Here is a 23,768-nt window from a genome sequence, read left to right as displayed (position 1 = left end):
ATGATTCCAACCCCTAAGGAAGACAACAAGTAGCATTTAGCGTATTTAATGTCCTTAACTTTATTTAATCGTACTTAATGCGAATATTTAATTTGATTAAATACAGTGACTATGTTTCTTTGCACATTTAAAGTAAGACAATGCGAAAACATTTTGAATGCACGTACCTAATTGCAGTTGCAGTTGTGATTTGTGTTGCTGATTTATTTTGTTTTTTTTTTAGTCTATGCAAAATATTTACAATTCACTAAGTTGTAGAATCATGCGTTGTTGTTGTGCGTTTTTGTGGTGTAAAGCTGGCGCACCTGGAAAAGCCAACGGGAAGGCCATCGCCACTGCATTCCCGAGCTGCTTTATGGCAAAATCGAAACTAAGGGAGAGATTGAGAGAGAGCACGGGTGATGGGGAAGTGCACAGAGGCGGGGATCAACAAAAAAAAATACATTTTGGAGTAAAACATATACACGGCTTACAAGATATGTATGGTGATTATACGAGAGTATGAAAAAAACATAGTTATACATTAGTTTAAATACTTTCCAAATCCGAAATAAAGTCAAATTCGGAACGGACGGACTAAGAACGGACGGAGTACAGATGGTAGAACTTAAAACGATCTTTAAATAAACAGATGCGTGCGTTTTGTGTGGCTTAGTGCTTCGGATCCTTGTTGTAATCCACGTAGACGCGCACCACCTCGCCGGAGTACTTGCGCTGCGAGGGCATAAAGTAAAAGTCGGGCGTGTCGGAGCCACCGTTCTGGCGCGGATCATCTCGCGACCGATCGTAGCCAGAGTCGCGATCACGATCCTGGCGATGGCGACGCTCCTCCTCCCGCTCGCGCTCACGCTCCCTGTCGCGGCTCCCCTGCCTGGCGGCCCGCCTGTCGTGGGTATAATAGCCCGATGGCTGCATGCTGGCCGGGCTCTGTTGGTAATGATGCGCCTGCCGGGGCAGGGAGTAAGCTCGTTCCGCATACGAGCTGCGCGAGTAGGGCGCTCCTCCCGCGCTGCTCTCCTGGGTGACGGGGGCGGAACGTCCGTTGGAGCGACTGCCGTTGCCGTTGCCGTTCCCGCTGCCCTTGCCCTGGCCATTGGGACTTTCGTAATACATCTGGGACTTGCTTGTGGGCGAGTGGGACATGGGTAGCGTGGTCTGCTGGCTGCTCGTGGTGGATTGATGGCGATGACGTGCCTTCTCCTTGGCCGTCGTACTGTTGGTCATGTGCTTCTCCTCCGTTTCGCCGTAGGGATCAAAGGCGTAGTTCGTGTTTGAGGCGAACTCCTTCCAGGGTGAGTTTTGGATAAGTTTCTCCTGCAAGCACAACAAGAGATGTCAGCATGAGATATAGGCTGCAATATCGTTGGACTCCAACTCAAGGTGCGCTCAACCAGTCAGCATTTGGTGGGGAGGTGTCTTAAAGGGTTCGGGTTTCACCAAATACTATGCAGATCGATTATGCACTTCACAGAAAAAATGTATTGATCACAAAAGGCAATTCACGAAAAGGGAAATCTGCAGTTATTAGAAATCTATATAAATATACACACAAAAGTATGCAATGAAATCTTTATAATTAAAACAGCATACTTTTGTGACTCTTTTTAAGGGATTTAAAATCTTCAATGATTTCTTTTACATTTCTTATAATCGAATTCATTTTTTCTGTGTACAACTGCTCTGGAAATGTGTATTGTGCCTGCGTTTAAGCCAAATCACTTAACATTCCTAACCAAGCCATTATACCAGGATAGTCCAGGTACTGTAAGGAGTCTGTTAATAGTTGGGGTAAAGTTAGGAGACAGCTGAAGGAGATCTACGATCTACAATGGGTTTAAGAGCACTACTCCAAGGTAGTTTTGAGAGTGCTTAGCATATAGCAAATGCTGACTGGCCAGGAGAACTCGATCACAAATATTTAACGAAAAAATGCGAATATGGATTAAATTAGGACGCACTGAAAGAAGCACAGAAGAGGTGGTTAAAGAGACGCAGAGAAGTAAAGAAGGAAAACAGAGATCACCGACAGAGTGGAGAGTTGAATGAGTTTTGTTTTAATTTTTTTGGTTTTTTTTTTTTTTTTGTTAGGTGACGAGGTGTTAATAAAACAAACAGAAACCACAAGAAAATATAGAGTTTTGAATTACCCATTTAGTTATAGAATTTTGATAAACGCACGCGGCACACACGCAGATACAGATACAGATTCAGTTTCAGATACAGTACATAATCAAGAGGTTTCCGGTAATATTAAACTAACTAAAAGATGGCTTCAAATTAAATTGTAAATGCGCCTAAGGCAGCTGTAGCTGTAGCTCGCGTTTCAGGTGGATCGTGGGCAGTGGGACTTTATATATAGTAAGTATGTATATCTGATCTATAGATCGCTAGAGGGCTGATAGTAGCGCTGGTGCTGTCGCTGTTGGTACATGCGCCACTCTTCGGGTATCACGTAAACCAGCTTTGAACGACACAGGGTAATATATAAGGGTTAAGATTATTAAGTAAGGAATGAAAAAGGTCAAAGGCAACACAGAGAAATCATAATACTAATGTATAACATTTTGGATTTGTTTTTTTTAGCTATTTGGAATTATTAATAAGCTCAAAGTTAACGTTTTATAGGAATTTTATATACTATATAGTGGTCACATTAATATAAAGTATGAACTTGACGTTATCACCACGACTTCCAAGAAACCTCAATAAAAATATAAATATTTTTTTTTATGGTAGCAAATATTATATTTTGCAATTTTTATGGCAATTACTATGATAAGAAAAATCCAATGTTGTTTTACATTTTCTCTGTGCAGGCCGACCAAGTGCTGACCCACTGGACTCCATTAAGAGCCTCTTACTCACCTTGGTATTCTTGCTCTTGCGCGACGTCTTCCAAATGGTGCAAAAGGCCTGGATAAGAGCGATAAGCACCAGAGCGGCAATCAGGCCTAGAACTATATATAGTCGCGTCTCGGAGAGATCGAAGAAGGAGAGGAGTGTCTCCTTGGCATTCGGCTCGGAAGAGCTCTTGTCTGCAAAGAGGTTTGACAATTGAAAAGTTTGAAAGTGATACTAGAAGTACTCAACGCAAAGACTTACATTCCAAGGCCTCAAAGTCCAGATACTGAGGATCCACTGTAAGTGAACCCACTCGACCGGTGGCAATCTGATCCTTCAGGGCTGACCTAATCGCATCGGCGTTCTTTTGGGCTGCTACCTCACCGGTTTTCTCCACCGCATTGGTATCCAAGCTGTGGTTCTTCTCCACATCACCCTTATCGAACATGGCCTGAACCTTGGCCACCAGGGTGCTGCCCTCTCTGGATTTGGGTAAAAAATAGACAAGTATTATTGAAAGGTCTTATAACATTTCCTTCTCAATACTTACTTTTCGAAGCCCAAAATCTCGGTCTTGTAATAACCAGCCAGAGAACCTAAGAAGCCATTGAAAGAGTCCGAAATGGTGGCTGCCAGATTGTTAAACTCCACAGTTCCAGGCTTGGGAGCCTCATAGGATTCACCCAAGTTCATGAGCTTAACGCCCACTGCGTAGACAAGACGGCTGGGAGCTGGGGTGCTTGTGCCCACGAACACGGCCTCCAGTTCTAAGGAAAGAAAAAAAAAATTATATTTTCAGCTTTAATAGCATTTAGATCACCTCACCTTTGCCACACGACTTGATGCAGACACGTTGCGAGGAGACGCTGGGCACCTGCTCATGCTTGCGTATCTTCTTGTTCACCACATTGAAGGCACCTCCCAAAACCGGGAAGAACAGGTACAGGCAGTGATCGTCCGTGAAGGACAAGTCCTGCTCATCATTGCTAACCCTTTTGCGATTAAACTCCAGAATGGTCACGCCCTTTTCGATGCGTCCAGAAGCGTTGTATATATCCTGGCGGTCGTCCAGCTTCGGTGGAGCATAGCCCAGCACCCAGGTGTCCATGAGGAAGGGTCTGCCGTTGCGTTTGTCCACCCAACCGATGATGGAGTCCGTCTGAGACATTCTCTGGTCATCGCTGAAGCCAATGCCAGTCCATGTCTCCGTGTTTGAAGTCTCAATATGCCAACGCATCTCATCGCCCTTGCCAACCGTCTCCCAGCTGGCATAGTACTCGCAGGTGTGCTCCTGGGGAGAGCAGTTCGATGGATACTTCCAGTGGCCATAGCAATCGTTATCCAGGACATTGGTGCTCAGATCATTACGATCGGTGCTCGTGGATGCCTTATCTTTCTCTGTTGAAAATGAAACAAGAGTTTAGGATACAGGAAAACTGAATTTAATCAGATTTTTAACTCACCAAAGAAGTTAATCTGGGTAACTCCGCGCTGCATCTGGTGTCCATGGTACTTCAGCTCATCCGGCTGATAGAAATCCTTGACAGTTGAGGACTCTGTCTCCAGTCCGGAGGCTGGGACGTGCACATAGCTGCCCGGCTCCTGGCCCTTGGCCCAGATAACATGGGTCAGGGCATCGTCCAGAGTGTGATCGGTGGGCTCATTGGCCACCAGTTTCTTCCGGAAGATGATCGTGGTCACACCGTTCTCCTCGAAGCCAGTGCCCAAGGCCAGGTTGGATTTGCCGCCGTAGAACTCATCGCTGCGCGGTGTAGAACGATCTCGGGTGTAGTAATCTCCCACGCGGCTGGCCAAGCCGCGAGCTGCTCCGATCACGATGTCCGTGCAGTCCATTGGGTTGAAGTCATGGCGCGGTGTGTACGCATTCAGTCGGTATTTCGGGGATTCTGTGAATAAATAAGGGGAGTAATTATTATGTCCTGTTAGTTTCTGAAAGCATCGGGATCCTCACCTGCGCCCGCTTCACGACGCTGACGATCTGACTTGGTGCTGACCCGGTAGGAGACGCTGTGGGAGACGGAAGTAACACCCTCCTGGGCGAAGTTTCCGGCTACCCGCTTGGACTTGGTGCTCTGCGCCTCTGGCTCGCTTTTGGGTTCGGGCTCGCTCTTGGGTTCGGGCTCGCTCTTGGGTTCGGGCTCACTTGTGGGCTCCGGTTCGCTCGTGGGTTCCGGTTCACTCGTGGGTTCTGGTTCACTCTTGGTTTCCGGTTCGCTCTTGGGTTCCGGTTCGCTCTTAGGTTCCGGTTCGCTCTTGGGTTCTGGTTCGCTCTTGGGTTCTGGTTCGCTCTTGGGTTCCGGTTCACTCTTAGGTTCCGGTTCGCTCTTGGGTTCCGGTTCGCTCTTAGCTTCCGGTTCGCTCTTGGGTTCCGGTTCGCTCTTGGGTTCCGGTTCGCTCTTTGGTTCTGGTGCAGCCCTCAGCTCGGCTAAGCGCTTGGGCTCGGGCTCGCTCTTGGGTTCTGGTTCACTCTTAGGCTCCGGCTCACTCTTAGGTTCCGGTTCACTCTTGGGTTCCGGTTCGCTCTTGGGTTCCGGTTCGCTCTTGGGTTCCGGTTCACTCTTGGGTTCCGGTTCACTCTTGGGTTCCGGTTCACTCTTGGGTTCCGGTTCACTCTTGGGTTCCGGTTCACTCTTGGGTTCCGGTTCACTCTTGGGTTCCGGTTCACTCTTGGGTTCCGGTTCACTCTTGGGTTCCGGTTCACTCTTGGGTTCCGGTTCACTCTTGGGTTCCGGTTCACTCTTAGGTTCCGGTTCACTCTTGGGTTCCGGCTCGCTCTTAGGTTCCGGTGCCGAGCTCTGCTCCACCGTTGTGGTCAAGTCTCCAATGTCCCTGACCAACGGGAAGTTCTTGCACTCCGGCGTCAGACCGCGCGGCCTCCAGCCCAAGCCCACCCACGAGGTTCCGTTGACCTTGAGCACCACCTCGATCTCCTTCTGCTCCTCGAGGAGTCGCCAGTAGACATGATAGTCCGGCGAGAGCTCCTTTTTAGTGTATGAGGAGAGATCGAGATCGGTGGTCTTGTAGGGCGATCGCTTGTTGCATCCAATTCCGAACCATCCAAAGTTGCAGTAGCACTGCCGCCGGGGCAGCGAGGTTCCCCCGAGATCCACACACTTGCCCTGGACACCGCAGTCAGAGTCTGCGGTGCACTCGTCCTTGTACTGGCACTGCGGGCCATAGAAGTTCTTGTCGCACTTGCAGCGCGAGGTGAAGTACTTGCCGTTGCCGGAGCAGGTCTCCTTAAAGTCCTTGCGCTTCTTGATGTCCACATCCGCGCAGGACCAGAAGCGATAGCTATTGGACCACTCGTCCGCCTGCCGGAGCAGCCGCAAGGTGCAGTTGAAGCACTCAAAGTCTCTGCTGATGCTCACCTGGTACGACTGAGCTCTGTGAATGAAAATATAGAGTTTTAGAGGATTAGTTTAAGTACAGAGTAAGAAAGGACACGAATATTAAAGATTTAAGTGAGATTTAGCCTTGACCAGATATTGGGCAATAGCAGGCAAACTTACGTGACATCTGTTCGCACAAATTCGGAATTATTCACATGGGGCGTGAGGTCCAAAACAGGCCGATCAAGGGCATCCAATAGTTGCAACCGAAAGCCGCCCTGGAAAAGTTACGTTTATGATTATGGTTATGGTTGAGCCGAAACAATGACTGAGAACTTTTGACACGATGTCGTGCATCCCACAAACATGGGAATCTCCGATCTCGAATCTTGGATCTCAGGGCCTGACTTTGACTGCGTGCATGTGAGGCAATCGCTCGAGAATCTCGAGTATGGCATGGATATACCCTCGGATTCTCGACTAATTAGCCCCTCCGGCGGCGATAGGAAACACAAAGGGGCGTGTTCTGCTCCCATTGCATCAGCCGAGAGATCTGATCCGATCCACTTACCTTGTGTGGATAGGCCAAATGCCAGGTGACGTTGAACGGCATGCCGGAGAGCAGTGTGGTGCGTATGGAGCCTGCAATGGAGGAATGGAGTGGAGAAAATCAGAGCGTGATCAGTGAGCCGGTGATTACGGGTGACAGTCGCCGTCGAGGGCCATCTATTTGCCCAGCTCCTAGCCGCATAATTAAATCCACTCCCCCTGGAGTTGGACTGGTTCTGCTTTGCAAGGCAACAAGTGCACCTGTTATGTTCGTATATCCCACTGGCGAATTTTACATGACAGCGGAGGAGCTGGCATCCAGCACACAAATGTACATTAATATATATGCCTTCCTCTGCCAGAGACCCAGCCCCAACATCTCTGTGAACCTGCCCAGGCAAATTTCATACTCGTCTGTTGCATAAGATCAATGCGGTAATCTTCGCTGAATGCCGAAGCTGACCAGCTGTGAAAAACTTACAACCTGAATGGGCTTAATGGTTGGAGGGACAGAGTGTGGCAGATGCAGGTGCACGGAAAACAATTTTAAAATATTCAAAAAGAAGTATTTTTTGATGTAATATTTATCATAAAATAGATGATATTTTTAGAGAATTTTGAATTTTAGGAATGTCTTCCCCTTCTGTTTTAAGAAATTTACAAAAATACCTACGACTATGTTATTTAAAGATCCTAATTTAGAGGTTTAACATGTTTGATGTGCATTGCTTTCCTTCATATTAAAAATAATTCATTGAAAAAATCGTAGTTTCCTTTAGTGAACAGTTTCCAAACCACTGAACCCTAAAACCCCAGGAAAACTCTGCGGTTTTGTGGCTAAAACTGAGTTAGTTTCTCTCACTGTGACGTTAGAGCTGGTGAAGAACGGCAGTGGCTATCAATGACCAGCTCGCACATCGTTGGCAGCCAATACTGGCCGAACGAGTCGCTAATTGAGGCCATTAAACGTTTATAGCGATCTCCGAAAGCGAAAGGAGGAGTGTCACTTTCCCGATGTCCCCGCGCTCTTGTCTTGTGCAAATAAGGAAGCTGAAAATTATGATTACTGCTGCTGCTGCTGCTGGCACGAGATCGCACCACAGTTAGCCAAAGTCTGGGAACAACATACTATGTATTACTATATGTATGTGCAAAAACCAGTGACCACTGGGCACTTGAATCACTCGATGGCCGCTCAATGGTCGTCGTGCAGCTGCCAGTTAGTCATCCCAATATGGTCATGAACTGACAATCTAAGCGATGGACATGACGCCAAGTTGTTTTGGATACACCACACCAAGTGTGGGTATATCACCCAGTGGATGAAGCAGCTCTTTGAGTGGAATCTCAAGTGCTGACAGGGTATTCTATGGTCAGAGATCTAACAAACAAAATCTTTGGTTAAATGCCGCTGCAGCTGCAATGTCCACTTTGTGGGTCAGTTCTTTTGTGCGGAAAACTCTTGATTTCTATTGCGCAACCATCGCAGAATCGGTGGCTCCGCTCAGCTGGAAATGAACAGGGCCTCTGGCTTTCTGGGCCACTGGGAAATGTAAATCAGTTTGAATCAAATCGAATGCGGATCAGGGCATTCTTAACATTTCATTGCACCTGACAGTCCCACAAAAACAAAATAAAAAACGAGACAAACACAGAGACCTCACACAACTATAGCTACGGCTTTGGCTTCCCATGGCTTTTGTTTTGACTCGAGACTGGGAGAAACAAAAAAAAAAAAAGCCGCCAAACCAGATCGAGAAATGGGTTAAGCGACTATCGGTGGATAAATCAAGTGTTCCCATTAATAAATCGAAATACCCATACAAATGATGCGGCCCGAAAAGGGGCGGCACCTGTGTACCCGAATCTGAATCGCATCTGAATCCATGGACCAAATTAGCAGGTGTTTTCTCGGTCGAGTATTTCACTTGGCTTTACATTTTTCACGTTTCTCGTGGTGTCCGATCGGTTCGGAATTGTCTGGTTAATATTTTATGCGCTGCTTTTTTTCGTGTTTCGCTGCTCAACTCCGTCATATTTCCCATGAGCGCGCTCACAACCCGCGAAAGTTGTTCACCTTTGCGTTTTGTTTTTGGAGGCTGCTGTAATTTGTACCTGTATCTGAGCCGAGGTGCCGCCGGTGGTTGAGCTTGAACTCGCCGGCATCGTCTGGCCATTTCGAAAGTCCGTTCCGATCCGATCCCCGTCCCAACCCGCTCCGGTCTGCTGTGCTCTGCCGGATTCAAATCGGGGTTGGCGGCAAAGATGCGCGTGAAATCGGTTTATAATTGATTGGAAACCTAACTAATTTGATTGTAAGTTGAATTCCATCGATCGAGGCGGGGAGGAGCTATTCACCAAAGAGTGTTGATTGAATTCAGGGCTCGAGGTTACCCAAAGGCGGTGGAATTTCAAAGAAGCAGTCTTCTATTCCTTAGCCATGAAATTCCAAAGATACTTTGACTTTGAGAATTATTTAAATTTTCTCTAAGATGTTAATGTTATTTAAATATATCAGTAAGCAATGAAAAACTCTCTTACTTAGTTCTATCCTTTGTCTTTATCTCAGCTATTAAAAACTGCACTAAAGTGGGAATACTCATCACTTTGGACATGGCTGGAAGACCCTGGGCAGGCACTCTTTTAATGGATGGCATTACATCATCCTCAGTTCTCCTCCTCAAGGCAATTTGCTTGTTGATAGAAGAATGTTCGCTTGCCTGCATTCTAATTGCACGAGCCACCCAACTAAACAACAGAATATAAAGGAAAAAAAAACGGCAGCCAAATATGGTCGACGACGCCTCTCACGTAGCCGTAAACAAAGACTTCCGCAATACTTTGCAATGCACTTGGAAAAAAGTATTACTTAAATTATGACTTTAAAGTTTAAACTGGTAATTACTTTTACTTATGCTAACGACCATAAATATTGTGCCTTCTTTTAAGAGCAGGGAAGAAAATACAGGTGGTTTTTATTTAAAGAAAAGAGGTATTTTTGTATTTTAATGCCTCACTTTTGGGTTAAAAACTTATTTTTTGTGAAGGTAATATAAATATATTATAAATATTATAAATACTTAGTTACCTTTTTTATCTTAATGTACAGTCTGTCCTACCGGAGTTGACAAATACATTTCCCGGCCGGCGGACTAGCGAAGCGTTGCACATGCAACATGGAGGGCAATAAATTTCAGCTTTTCATGCCGGCAAGGCGGTTGGAAAAGGTGTGGAAAGGGGGGGAGGGGAGCAGCATAAGTAACGTGCCATAAAATTAATTTCGCTTTGGCAACCCTACAGGCCGCCACAAGTTGCAAGTTGCCACCGTTCGACGTTGTGGCTGTGGCTGCCACTGCCGCAAATTAACCTGACCAAGTGGTTAACATCTTGCCAAGCTTTGGCAGCTTTGGTGGCAGTGCACAGGGAGAAAAATTATAGCTAAAACTTGAAGTATTGTATTAAAGAATTCTTTAGCTAATTTCATCATTTAATCATTCCTTTTTGTACTAATTTTCCCTCAGTGTAACATTTGCATTCCCTAACCTGTTGCTGCTGTGGTCAAGGAGTTTCGCTTTAGTTAATTGCTCGTGACGTTGTCTTGGCCAGCCGCCGCCTAGGGGGCCTCCGACCAAAACGAACCAAAACCCAACCCAAACCAAGTTATTTCCAGCCAGGCCAGGCCGGGCCAAGCTAAGCCAACTCAATCCGTGCCAATCCAATCCGATCCGATCCACTGCTCCACACTTTGCTCCACAGTAGCTTTTGTAGCCTGGCTCTGGTATTTATGGCTGGGATGCAGATACATTTCAATGGAGGCATGTGCTTATTCTGTGCTGGATATTTATGCATTCCCCGACTGCATTACGTATACGTAGCGAGGTCCGCGAGCGACTTAAATGTCATTTGTGGCCCGGCGCTCTCTCATTGATATTCTGAATGGCTCACACAAAGCGATATTTCGCTGCAGGATTTTGCCATGGGGATCTTGGCCTGAAATATAAGTTTTGGGTAACCCAGTGTTTCACCGGTGATAAATGACTCTGATTCGCTTTTGTCGCTATGATAAATCTTTGGTTATTGATATTGAATGTTGCCCAAGTCGGTGGCTTAGCTGACTAATTGACATTTACATTGGGCTCTGATTGCTCTTCTAATTATCGAAACCAATGTTTTGTCAACCCCACAAATGGATTGCCCAACTGCTGGCTACGCTGGCATCTCTTGACGGTTGACGCTCGACTGGTGACACAAGAGGCGACCACATCTTGACCTCCATTCCAGTGTGCTCGGCAGACAATTACAAGTCGCGTCTTTGTGGCCATAAACAGAAAAAACAAAACAAAACAGCGACACGAAAACAAAGCCAAATCAAAACAAATCGTGTGCAACAGACACAGCGACAAGAGTCTAGAGTTGGAAAGAGTGTCAAACACGAACAAATTGAGATGGATTAGAGGAGGCCTCGAGGTTGGGAGACACAATGCAAACAAGCTGCAAGATGCTGCGCAGAGGTCAGCAGTCACTCAGCCCCATCCCCATCCCCATCTCTGTCCCAGTGAACCACTTGCAGATGATGGAAAGGGCAGCAGCCACAAACACATTTAGCTGTCACTGTCAGATGCAGATAGAGATGCATCTCAACTACTAGTAGATACAGTCAGAGGCGTAGGGCTTTCAATATTTCGTTTTGAATGTTTTAACTTTAGATATTTACAGGAGCTAGTCATCAGTCTTATTACTTAGTAGCATTGTTAGGCTTAGGAAAAGTATTTTTTATGTCTTTTTAACTATTAAAATCTCTTTAAAATAAATTCTCCTCATGTTTCTGGATAAAGTGGTTAACATTTTCATTGTGCCGTAATCTTGGATGATGGCCGGGAATATTTTTCTTCAACCGCCCGATCGCCGCCCGCCAATCAACACGCTCTGCCCCCCGGGCGACTTCTGTGTGCCGTAATGCACAAGTGAAAGTTTTTTCACTTGCAGCATGTTGCATTCCACTCGGCCTCTCGTCGGTGCATACATCATCATCAAGGCGACCAGTGAGCCGCTGCAGCAGGAATACACTCAGCGAATATAAAGATATCAGAGTATATTTTATATTTCTATTTTGAAGCCAAAGTTGAGCTAATTTTAATTCTAAATTACAGAAATAATGTTAGTTGTGGTTATTTTTCACTAAAAGAACCTCTAATTTTTCAGAGTGCATCGCCTCAGTTGCAGTGGCAACTTGCTTAGTCAACTCAAGACGCGTTTGGCAGGCTGCAGCAAAAGTTGTCGTGCCTCGAAATGGGTTAAACGTGCCACCGGCCAGCCTGCTCTCCACGTTGCGTATACGCAATGTGTTCGCGTATATATAATTAACAAGGCAAAGGCAAAACAATGCGAAATGAAACTGCAAACGAAATTGAAATTGAAAATGAAAATCAATAAAAATATGGGCTAAAGTGCGGCGCACAAAAATGTCGCTCAACGGGTTGTATACACACACATTATTGGATACTTTGGAGGCATATGGTATATATATATGAAAATTGATTTGGCATTTTGATGCGGCACACGTGTGTGATCAGGTAACCAGTTGCCAGTTGCCAATTACCAGCCATCTCAAGGCAATCGTCGGCTATAATTGATATGCAAACAGTATCGACCCTTGTAACCCCCCTTTCCTTTAGAAAATCAAATGTCAAAATGCTTTCGAGAGCCCCCGGAAAGGTGTGATTTTAATTTATTTTCGAAAGTGCATTTTACCCCAAAAGAGCCACCAAAATGAATATCATAATCATTATACTCATAGTTTCGGTGACCCAATTTTGTATTATTTTTTTTTTTCTCTTTTCGATTGGGATCCACTCGCATTCATTTTGTTGTTGCCTTTTTAAATGTATGTACACACGCACACCTGCCGGCGAGCATGTGAATGGCGGCCCGCTCGCGATATGCAAATTAATTGGTAACACTTTTCAGCAGCAGCAACAACAAACATTGAGCAAGATGTGCCACACATAATAATAACAATAACAACGAGGCATAAGCATAAGCATATGCATATGCATAGTATTATGCAAGTCGAGTGCAAAAGCAAAAGTTTTTCAGCTGCACAGTGCACGTCTCTAAATTATGAATACATGCATGTGCGTTTCATTGGTGTAAAGCCATTAGCAGACACTTGTGAATGACATAAATCGATCGGATTTTCATGGTTTCAAGGTTTCTGGTTACTATTTACAGATACAGTGGAATTTGAACAAGTTTAATTAATAATATTTAGAGATAAAACTTGTCAAACAAGGTTTACTCTTAGTTCTTAAATGTATTTTGAAATAAGGAAACTTTAAATAATTTTAATAACTCTAAAAACTCATAGACAACAATGTTTTACCCCATGAATTCTGTGTCTTTAATTAACCCTGAAATTCATTAAATTTATAATTTGTTTCTCAAATTTCAAGTAACCCAACTAGTAATAAATTATTTAATATTTATCTACCATCTCGGCTTTCGAAACGCACTGTACCTTGGCCAGTGCATGTGTGAATTGAACGTGCTTCACCAATTACAGGCGGGCAAACAAAGCGCACATAACTAGCTAAACCATTATAATAAGCCATAATATTATAATCGAAGCGTGCCATGGCAGACGAGCTGAATAAACCAACTCGAGTTGGCCAACAATTGGCAATTGGGAAATGTATTTCCAACTATTTGCTCCTGTTCCCACGAATGGGTGAAAAAAACTGTGTCAGTGATAGGGAAATGTTTTTAAGCACAACAAAAAATTTCAATAAAAATATATAATAAAGTGTTAAATATAGAAACACTGAATGAATAAAGAAAAAATTCCAATGTCCCCATAGAAAATCAAATAACAACAAATTTAATTCAATTACCACTTTGAGGGTTATTTTTAAACATGTGCTAAACTTTAAAACATGATTTTTGCATTAGTAAGACAGGAATTTCAGCAAATATTTTTTAAGAAATTATTAAGTTATTAATTTGGGCGAATAAATTGAGTAAAATGTAACTAATTTTACAAATTCTTCTGTTTAATCCCCAAAGTTTTATAAGCTAATCAGACATTTTAAGGAATATTTTGCTTTAGTTTACATTTAAAATAAATTTTTAAGCCCTTTAAATTTCTGCCTGTGCCTATATTTACCCCAAAAATCGAGGTCAATCTCTAACTAACCAGGTTCCCAGAGGCAGAGCCAAAACAAAAAACAAAAAAGAAATACAAGAAGCACTCACCTTTGGGCATGCCACATGGCGCCTTCGTTCGCGAATTGTCCAGAAAGTCCAGATCGTATTTGCGGGCAGGTGGATAGGTGAGGGCCACGTGGGCCTCCGTTCCAAAGTCTCCGAGGTAGCAGCACCAGACGGCGATCAGCAGCAGCAGCAGGGAGCTCGAAGCGAATCCGAAGCCGAATCCAAATCGGAATGGCGAATGTCTTGTATTATTTATAGACATTTTGTATGTTTATAATTTATTTCTTTACAATTTTTTTGGCGATTGTCGGGGAGTTTCTTTTCGCATTAGCACCGCGTGTCGTGTCTATTCAAAGGCCTCCTCCTCTCTTTCTCCGGCCTTTTGTTCAATTGATTTTAACGGGGATTTCGGTGGTGTTTTTTTTTTTTGGAAATTATATAATTAATTTCGTTACAACAAATTGGCCGCACATTGCTGAAAGAAGGTAATTTATAGAAACATTTATTAGGCGAGAATTGCATAATCTTTTTTTTTTTTTTGGGGGAGCATCTGGCAGATGGATCTGTGAAAATGATTTATTGCATTGGCCAAACAATGACAAGGAAATTTCCCACTACACCATTAGTAGAGTTTCTTTTGCAGCTGAAAAATTTTTTCAGAAAGTGTCGAAAGATTCGTTTCTCTTTTTTTTTAAGTTATTTTTTCTTGCGGATTTTCATCAGTTTGACAGGCAGATACCAAACATCAATGACAATCCTTCCTCCGAGCTGAGCTGCGTGTGAAGCGCGGTTCAATGCTCGATCGGAATTACTATATGGTAGGTACATCCACGAGTATCTATACAACGCCTTTGCAGAGTGAAATCGAAGGTCTTGGCGCGTTCAACAAACTAATCAAAGCCAATGACAGCTGCCCCCTCTACTGCCAAAAAGCAAAAACTTTAATTTTTGAGATACTTAGATACACAGAACTAAAAATTATGTATTTCTAAATGTAGTGAACAGAGTATATTAATATCTTATTTCTATTTTTATACTTTATCTAAAAATAAATAAGAAACAGATTCTAAGAAAGTTAATTACCGAAAACCTTTAAGACCTTTCACGGTCGCCAGCTGTAAATACTTATTTATATTTTGTTATTCAAATAGTTTTTTCTTTCTCTGTATTATGGTACTTAGACCAAAGTCCAAGCTTGTCTAATAAAACAACATAAATCAGAGGAAACCCAAGCTACCTGCTCTTGGAGATTAAGTCTAAACGACAAACAAATGGCGTTGAAATGGGCGTAAAAATGTGGCCTGAACCGACCGAATTGTTTGGTTATGGAAAATGGTGCCACAGTTTTGACAAGCAAATTGCATGCTGCATGAAATCTCTGTTTTCTTGCCCCCCAAAGATAAATCAACGACAATTGGTGTTAGTTGGTTGATTGGCGAAAATCTGGAGAATGGGAACGGCCACTCCAATGCTCCACTTCTACCAGTGACATCTCACTACGGTCGAGATCTCTTGGTCGAGTCGCGGTAATCACCGAGTCATTGTCCAATGCCAGACCCCCAGAAATAACTAGATATATATATATATAAGATATATATAAACATTTTTATAAGCCATAACGGTAGCGTCGACTTCCGAGGCAGCAGCTGCTTTGGGTGACCGCCTCGTTTGGTTTTGATTACTCCGTCGCCGTCGCCGTCGCTGACCAGCAACTGTCTGGCATTGGGAGCAGAGCAGCAGCAGTAGCAACAATGGTAACAACATCAGCAACATCGACTGTGACGACCACATGGCTTGACATTGAAGTCGCCATCGCCAAAGCCAAAGCTAAAGCTAAAACCGAAGCAAAACAAAATCGAAAAGCATGTAAAACATGTTAATTAAGACGAGGCAAAAGCACACACAAATGAAGTGGCATAAAACAAGTAACTGGAGCAGTCTCCGCGAAATGGGTTAGAACCCACCTATAAGATGAAAATTGGTTACTTTTTACAAAGTAGTTAAAACCAGCTTTTATTTAAATTTAAATATAAATTTGGAGCTTGCCTATCATTTAATTGAATATTTAAAGTAGTCTACTAAAAGAAAGCTAGGTTTATTAGTTGCATGTTATAGTTTATTGATTAAAGTATAAAAAAAAGGAAAATTTCTGAGGCATATCTAAGAGCTTTAAAAACAAATTTGTACATGTAGCCATTCGTTTTCTAAAGTATCCAGAAGATACTTTAGATTTTCATCTCTAAAATAGCTTCAACTACACTTGTACAAAGTCTTAATATCAACTTAAAAGTGATCCAATTTTATGTGCAATCAAAAAGCCCACATTTGGGGGGCGAAAAACAGAGCAGAGAAACTAATGGTGCCCAGCTGGAGACGCAACTGGGAAACTGCGGGCTCTGAGCCATTCTTCAAATGGGCCCACTGTCTCTCTTAAGTCTACTACAGTCTTACAGTTGGCCATCATGAGTTGGCCAAAGCAAATGTGCGGTTCATTACCCAACTGACTAAGGGAAAATAGTTTAGAGACAGCTTTAGAGTCAGCTTTAGAGCCAGCTTAGGAGACAGGCAGGAGAGCTGCGGTGCTCAGGTGAGCAATTACTTTAATTGAATTGACTCTCGAGTGCTTTGCATTTCCACTAATTAGAACCGAGTTGTAATTAACGAGCTGACAGAGCCAAAGGCCAAAGCGAAACCGTTTCAGATGCGATTGATTCACACGCAATTAAATTAAAGTCCTCAACTCGATTCGAGTTGGCTGAAAAGAACACTTGACTCGGTTCCTACGACATATCGATTATACTACCTGCGGACATAAACATTTGGCCACGCTACTCATGTTCGATTCACGCTGCGGGACTGGACTGGATGGAAGTCAAGTAGAGTCGACTTGAGAGTGGAGGGAAAAAATGCAGTCCAACTGGTTACGAAATATTTCGAAAAGCTCATTCATGTTGGGCCTCAGATACGACGATTTTCAAAATACGCGACTGCTACGGCTACGGCGACTTCTTTGTGTGAGTGGAGATACTCTGGGCACCGGATAACCGGTTAGTGGACCCAAAACAAAAATATATAGTCAACTATTAATGGATCGGCGATAGATCGATAAAGCTGCAGACTTTGGCCCACAGGCAGAGCAAGTGTATCGCCTCTGGCCGCTCCCAAAAAGCCCCGAAATTAGAGCCAAATTCATAGGAACAGGCACTGGCATACTATTGACCAAAAGAAAATAAGAAATACTTGTTTCGGTCCAGCCAAATTAGAGAATAACATGGCAGCCACCAAAAAAGCATGGCGAGATAAGTACAAAATTGTTAAGTAAAAGAGCTGAAATTGATTTTAAATGGATGCGAGTTGGCCATTGGCGATTGTGTAACCATTTAGTGGCTAAAAGGGAGGGCAAATTGCAGCAGGAGAGAGAGATTGAAAATAAATCCTTAATAAATAAATAAATGGCAATTTCTTCCTGCTATGTAATGGGAAATTTTTTAATCTTTTAGTAGGTACAAGAAAATTATAGAGATTAAGATAAAGCCAGGCTACTTATGGGGGAAATATGGTAGAAAAATTCAATAAACAACTTAAATGCTTTATTCACAATACTATTACTTGACTCTGAAGTTATATAAAGATCAATAATAGCTCAATTTTAAGCCTTTTTTATAATGAGTAAAGATGTTAAGCCTAATCGGATACCAATCTGCTTTAAAAAGCCAATAAAAATTCAGTTAGCTAAACATTTCATACGTTTTTAGCTTCCATGAACTAAGGTTTTCACAAAAAATTCAATTACAAAAGCAATTTGTTTTCTATTTCAATGAGGGCTCAGCAGGACTCCTACAAATGAGGGCTTAATTATCATTCCCTTAAGTTTACAAGCATATTCCTATACCATTTTATAGTTCAATAACAAAAAAAGTAAATTATACTGAAATTGATTAGCAGCTAGCACGGCACACTAACTTTCTAATCGGGCCTTTTTGATGGACTCTTTCGTCGCACCACCCGGCGTATGGGTGATGTGTGGATTTTGGCCAGAGGCTGTTAACGGTCCATACCATTGGCCACTCGTTTCCGTGCCAAACACAGATCTGAATGCGAGTTGTGTGGTGCGAAAATCAGCTCGTCATGATGGTTATGCTGCCGTTTGGATTTCTATTTGCGCAAAATTTCTCAACTCTAATGTCACGCACCATGAATCCGCCACCGAACTTGGAGCCGGGCAGTTGCCATCGTCGTCGATAATATGTGATTGACAAACGTGTATGCCAAGTTGGCTCATTATAATTACCTCCAAAATGTACAGAGGAAAAAGAAAATGGTCAATTGCTGGTTATTAAAACGATTTTTATAAGGGAACTACTAGCAGGAATAGCAGGGTCTGTTGTAATCACTTCCCATTTAAAAAACCTCTCTTTTTCATCACAAATTGATTGAAATTTTTATTGTTTATTGCATTATGAAATGTATTTCCAAAAAACCGATTTTCAGACTAAATTTCTTGATTTTTCGTTATATTTTCCTATCATTTAAGCTCCCTAATTAATCTTCTTTATGTTTAGGATTGATTCCTCTGATTCCTCTGACAAAAGGAGACTTCAAATAGTGACTTTTAAAAGTCAGCTCCCGCCCGTGGCTAGTGCTAATGATTGTTAATCAATTCCATTGGTGTAGTCCACTAGCGATGACATCTTCGGTTCGCAGTGAAAGTTGTCCCCCAAGTGTTTTTCATTGATTTGTGTTCATTTTCTATTTCACCTTCGATTTCGATTCGGAATGCAACTGAGGAAAAGTAAACAGACCGTCACTTTCGATGGTTTTCTATCAATTATGAAAATTGAACCATCACCGGAGTTGACAAATTATTCCATATACATATATAGCTCTCTAGCCCCCGCACTTCCGATCTGTAGATTTCCGATTTTGATTAGCATAATGGCAGCGTGTAAGCCCGTTGAACTGGTGCAGCCAGTTTTGGCTTTGCTTTCGGCATAAGTATTTCTGAAATTAAATTAATTTGGAACTGCCCAACTTTCACAAGAACGAGCTACACGGGTTTCGGGCCCATGCCGGGGTCAGGGTGAATCCAAGGGTTAAGCCAGTCAAACAACAACAACAACAAAGCATTTATTTGCCGTAGCTTTATGCTTGTTAAACTTGATCTCTAAACTGGCGAGAGCCACCCAGAGTAAGTACTTGTAAGCTTTGCTTTAAGATCGTATTTCAAGCTGTTGTCGAGATTAAAAATGATGGCCGTTTTGGCTGAGTGGGCTTTTGGCATTAGAAGGCAGACAGGTTAAGAGGAGCTCGATTTGTAGTTTTTGTTACCCTAAAAAACAGATCGTAAAATGGTTTTAACATAAAAAAGTAATATCGTGTTGAACTTGATATTAAATGTTTAAAATATCTTATGAATATTCAACAAATGTCTGCTTTTTTTATATATTTTTGGAAAATTATTAAACTGATAACTTGTTGTTGCGAATAATTTGCAAATATAAATTCAGTGTATAGCGCTCTTCGCAGTAGCCACAATCACGTTTACAACGTTACTTTGGCCATAAAAATGTATTTTATTGAGGCGCAAATCGTATTTATAAACATTAAATCATTCGAGAGATGTGAATTCTCTTGTTGTGCCAACTCATCTTGTCGATAGCAATGACAATCGCAGTCGCATCCACCTGTTAATTTATTAATGAGTTGCAGAAACCTGTTCGCGAGGAGCTTTACATAAACTTTAGTAAATAATATTTACAAAATTCATCCAAAAAGGCTTTTTGAGTACAACTTTCGCGCAAAATTAAGCTGAATAATTTTAACAGTCTGTCTGATTCTGTGTCACTTGGTGTGTGTTTTTTTATATATATTTTGGTGAGCAATTAACATAAAAATCTAAGGTCAGTTCGCAGACGTTTTACGCATTCCAAGCCAAAGCAATTGATTGCTGTATGTCCATCGTCTTGTTTGTTTGATTTTGTTACGGTCTTTTGCGTAATCCGATGTGCGATTATGGCCATTTACACGGGCTGCCTACAAAACATGCGGCATTGAAAACGCACGCGGCTCTAATGTTAATTTACTTGGTCTCAAAACGAAAGACTTAGGCAACGAACGCGCAGCATCTTGGAGTACGGGAGTGTCTGGTAGTATGTGGTCAGCGTAAACAAAATAATAAAAAAAACATTCAACTAACTGCCATTATAAATAATTTGGCAAATGAATGCGAAATATTCATTATAAAAACTGACAGTATAGCCGAAATATTATTCAGGTTTGTGAGTTGAACAAGTGCACGGATTACAAATTGGTTTTCGGTTCGACTTTGACGGTTCAAATTACTTCTGAAGAGTCAAGATGCGCTTCAAGGTTCCCCCACCTGTGCTATACAATACATAACTACATATATATATATATATATTTCTATATATTTCCAACCAGTTTGTTTAGCCAAGTGCCAAGTCCCCCGCCCTCTCCTTTGACGACCATTAGACAAACCTGCCCGAGACGACATCGGATCAGATTCTGATTCTCGTTTCGTTTGCCCTCGCGCATTCTCACTTTTTGTTTTTAGTTTTCTTTAGTTTTGTTTGGCTTTTTTTGTTTTAAGCTGTTATTTTTTTCGGGGCTTATTGGCATTTTTTTTGTGGTTTATTGGGCGCTGGAATTTGCCGCGTGTAAGTATGTTAATAATGGAGCTTTATATGAGTGGCAGTAAATACTTTTATAATGCCCCTAAAAATGATATGGGTAAGAATCTGCTCGGTGTGGGTAGCCACCAAACACACACATGTGTGTGTGTTAGATGTTAGACTTGGATGTGGTGGTGTATGCCATCCGGTTTTGGCCTTTGCAGCTGGCAATGCTGCTTGGCTGCATTCCGGGCATGACTAAGACCAAGACCAAGAGCCGCGAGTCGCGGGTGTTTTGTTATTACCCTCAAGGTCACTTCTGGCCCGGTCTCCATTACGCTAGCAGTCTAATCTTGGCTTGACATGGGGGTTCGGTCAAATCGATTATGCACAGCAAGAAATGTAATGGTTTTTTAAAGAGTTTTATATTGATAATAACAAAAGGATGCTTTGGATTGGTAAAAGCTTTTAATAAGTAAAATAATATAGTTTTAAGTGTTAAATATTTTTAATTAGACTTTGGCAAAATCACTTATATATTTAACAAGTCTGAGCTTAGTCGAAACCCTTTTCCTTTTTTTTTAACATATATAGGAAGAAAATCAATTAAATAAAATGTATTTATGGCCTCCATTAATATTTCTCTCTGTACCCAATCCTAGATCCTTGTCTCTGATCGCCCCAAGAGGTAAATCATTAGCCAGGCTCTTGGCCAAGCGGCTTAAATAGCAGAGAGACAAACAGCTAACAGTTATCGAGGTGATGAAAACAAAGGGGATTTAATTAGATTCTGCCGCTGGATAAGGTTGACTAATGAAAGCTAAGAAGTCTTTGAAAAAACAGGTGACTCAGAGAGCCTCAATCTCGAGACATTTCTCTTTATTCGACCGTGATTAATGGACTTACAAAGTTTATTTTTTTTTTTTGCCATGTATTTTCGACCATTCTTGGTCGATTCGGCGGGTCTGGGCTTTTTAGGAATGATCTCATCTGCCACAGAACTATAGAAAAGAATAGAATTTGGCAGCAGCAGTCGCAGCAGCAGCAGCCCACATCGATCTCCGGAGAAACAATCCCCAAAAGCAGCTGTCAGCTGCCAATGGCAACGCCAAACGCTAATATGCAATAAATTATGCCTGGCACTGCGTGTGTGGATGAGTGTATGTGTATGTGTGTTTAATTACAAAGGTTTCTTGCTGAATTTCACTTTTTTCCATCATCCGCCTTGGCATGTGCAGGGAATTTCAAAATAAGTACCCGTTTGCATAGCCAATTCGACGGGTATTCCTGTTGCTTCTTTTTTTTTAACCATCTTCCTGCACAACATACACACTCATATGTACTCCTGGACACACCCTCAAGGAGAATTGATGCACAGGGAAAAATAAGAAGACTTTTCAATAGTTTTTAGTGTAACTTTAAGCAATTAAAAATCATATATTTGCTCGATCATTATCCACAGCCGAGTCGATCTAGCCAGGACCTGGCAGAAACGAATCTACTAGTTTTTTCAAAATCTTAAATTTGCCAAAAATTAAAACCAAATCTTAATTTTTAAATGGTAAACTTCATTTCAATCTATTATTAACCAACACAGAAAACATTTTTGAATTGAAAATAAATTCGTTTTCGGTTTAGTTATCATTAATCATTATTCATAATCGATCCCTAAATCAATTGCAAACTGTTAGGGCATAGAAACTGTTTTTCTTGTTTTAAAAAACTTTTTTTAAGTCGTGGGAAGATACATAAAACAAAAACCCTGGGAAGGAAGTAGGTTTTCTAAATTTGAAACCGAAATAATTATGAAAAAATTAAACTTTCTCAGTGTAAGAATGATACATTCCATTAAGGAAAACTAAGAATATTCCCTTAAATCCTATATCCTTAAAAATACTTGACAAATTTCCCCCTATTTGATAGACTTTTTCAGTGCCAGAAAGATACATTCCATTTTGTGAAAGTAAGAACATTCCCTTAAATCCTGTACCTGAACACAGTAATTTCCTTAAAAATTTCCCATTATCTGAAAGACTTCTGTTTCAGTGCAAGGAGCACCGACATTCCACGAAAACTCACCTGAGGAAGAAGAACGAGCCGCAACGGCGGCGTCGAAGTCGGCGAATGCAAGAGCAACTGCCAGAGATGTGGGCGGCGATAAGTTACGACAAACGCAAGCGCACTGGAAGATCCGAATCGGAATCCCAGAGCAAATCCAACTCCAGCCACAGAGCTAATCAAAAGTTACAACACGCACGCGCTCCGCTGGTTTGGAGTGGGAGGGATCAGGCGAAGAAGATCGGGCGGCGGGGTGAAGACCGAAGACCGAAGACCGAAAACCGACCCACGACACACACGATCAAAGTCAAAACAATGCAGTCGCGGCACTTTTAACGTTCTCCGGCAATGATGATCCACACACCGCGCAGTTGCAATTGCAATAATGGCAGCGGTTCCACTTCCAATTCGAATTCCAATTCCGATACTTGTTCCCTGTGTGTGGGTGGGGGAGGTGATGTGTTAATCAATCAGGCAAAGGTGCACACTGTTTGTAACAATATTTATATATTTTTTATATTTTTTTTTGGTGGCTCTTCTATGGCTAGTTATATGGGTATATATATTGGATTGATTGCAACGGCGGTACGTGACTGGCAAAGCACTTGCACAACGGCGACGGCAACGATCCGGGGGATCCACGCTCCACGGCAGATCCGATGTTTGGACTCTGACGACACCGCAGGGCACACGGCAGGAAATCTAATAAGCGATATTCAAGAAGACCCAAGACCTCGCGTCCGCACTTCCCGATCGAAACTAAAGATCGGAGCGGGCTTGCAGGTGAGGCGAGCCGAGCTTGAGGTTCCAACTGGAAGGCAGTGTTGCCACTTGAGCCATTTTCTGGCTAAAACAAGTCCAACACAGAGAGCTTTTGAGACGCGATGTGGCGCGGTGTCTTGATGCTTTTTCTTTACTTTAAAAAATATATGGATTAAAATTATAGGCGGCTGTAAAATGAAAGGTTGTGTCTTAAAAATCGTTTAAATATTAATTTCTTTTTTTTTTATTCCTGTAGCTCGATAAGCTTTCTTAGGAAATGTATTCCTCGGATCTGAACAGGGCTTAAAGCGCGGCTTAAGCATGTCTAGAGTTGCCAGCTCCCAGAAATCTTTTCTTATATTAT

At 42.4% G+C, this 23,768-nt stretch overlaps 1 protein-coding gene across 2 annotated transcripts; it reads right to left on the bottom strand.

Moving 5' to 3' along the window:
* Positions 1-30: 30 nt before the first annotated feature.
* Positions 31-23,412, bottom strand: nahoda. Of its 2 annotated transcripts, none has more exons than XM_017182984.3 (11): positions 22,664-23,411; positions 13,995-14,427; positions 6,766-6,836; positions 6,375-6,472; positions 4,814-6,249; positions 4,305-4,748; positions 3,667-4,239; positions 3,392-3,608; positions 3,103-3,323; positions 2,866-3,035; positions 31-1,314 (listed from the first exon to the last, which is right to left on the bottom strand). In XM_017182984.3, exons 2-11 carry the CDS (start codon positions 14,212-14,214, stop codon positions 652-654), a joined length of 4,113 nt encoding a protein of 1,370 aa, XP_017038473.2. In that variant the 5' UTR covers positions 14,215-14,427; positions 22,664-23,411; the 3' UTR covers positions 31-651. The 2 variants fall into 2 exon arrangements, with proteins under 2 accessions (XP_017038473.2, XP_017038474.2); XM_017182985.3 differs by lacking the exon at positions 31-1,314 and adding an exon at positions 2,168-2,461 and having other exon boundaries at positions 22,664-23,412.
* Between the last annotated feature and the right edge of the window lie 356 nt (positions 23,413-23,768).

The sequence above is a fragment of the Drosophila kikkawai genome, chromosome 2L (genome assembly GCF_030179895.1).
Source record: "Drosophila kikkawai strain 14028-0561.14 chromosome 2L, DkikHiC1v2, whole genome shotgun sequence".
NCBI classification, from domain to species: domain Eukaryota; kingdom Metazoa; phylum Arthropoda; class Insecta; order Diptera; family Drosophilidae; genus Drosophila; species Drosophila kikkawai.
The sequence above is the reverse complement of the archived record's forward strand: the minus strand, read 5'-3'. Positions and strand labels throughout refer to the sequence as shown.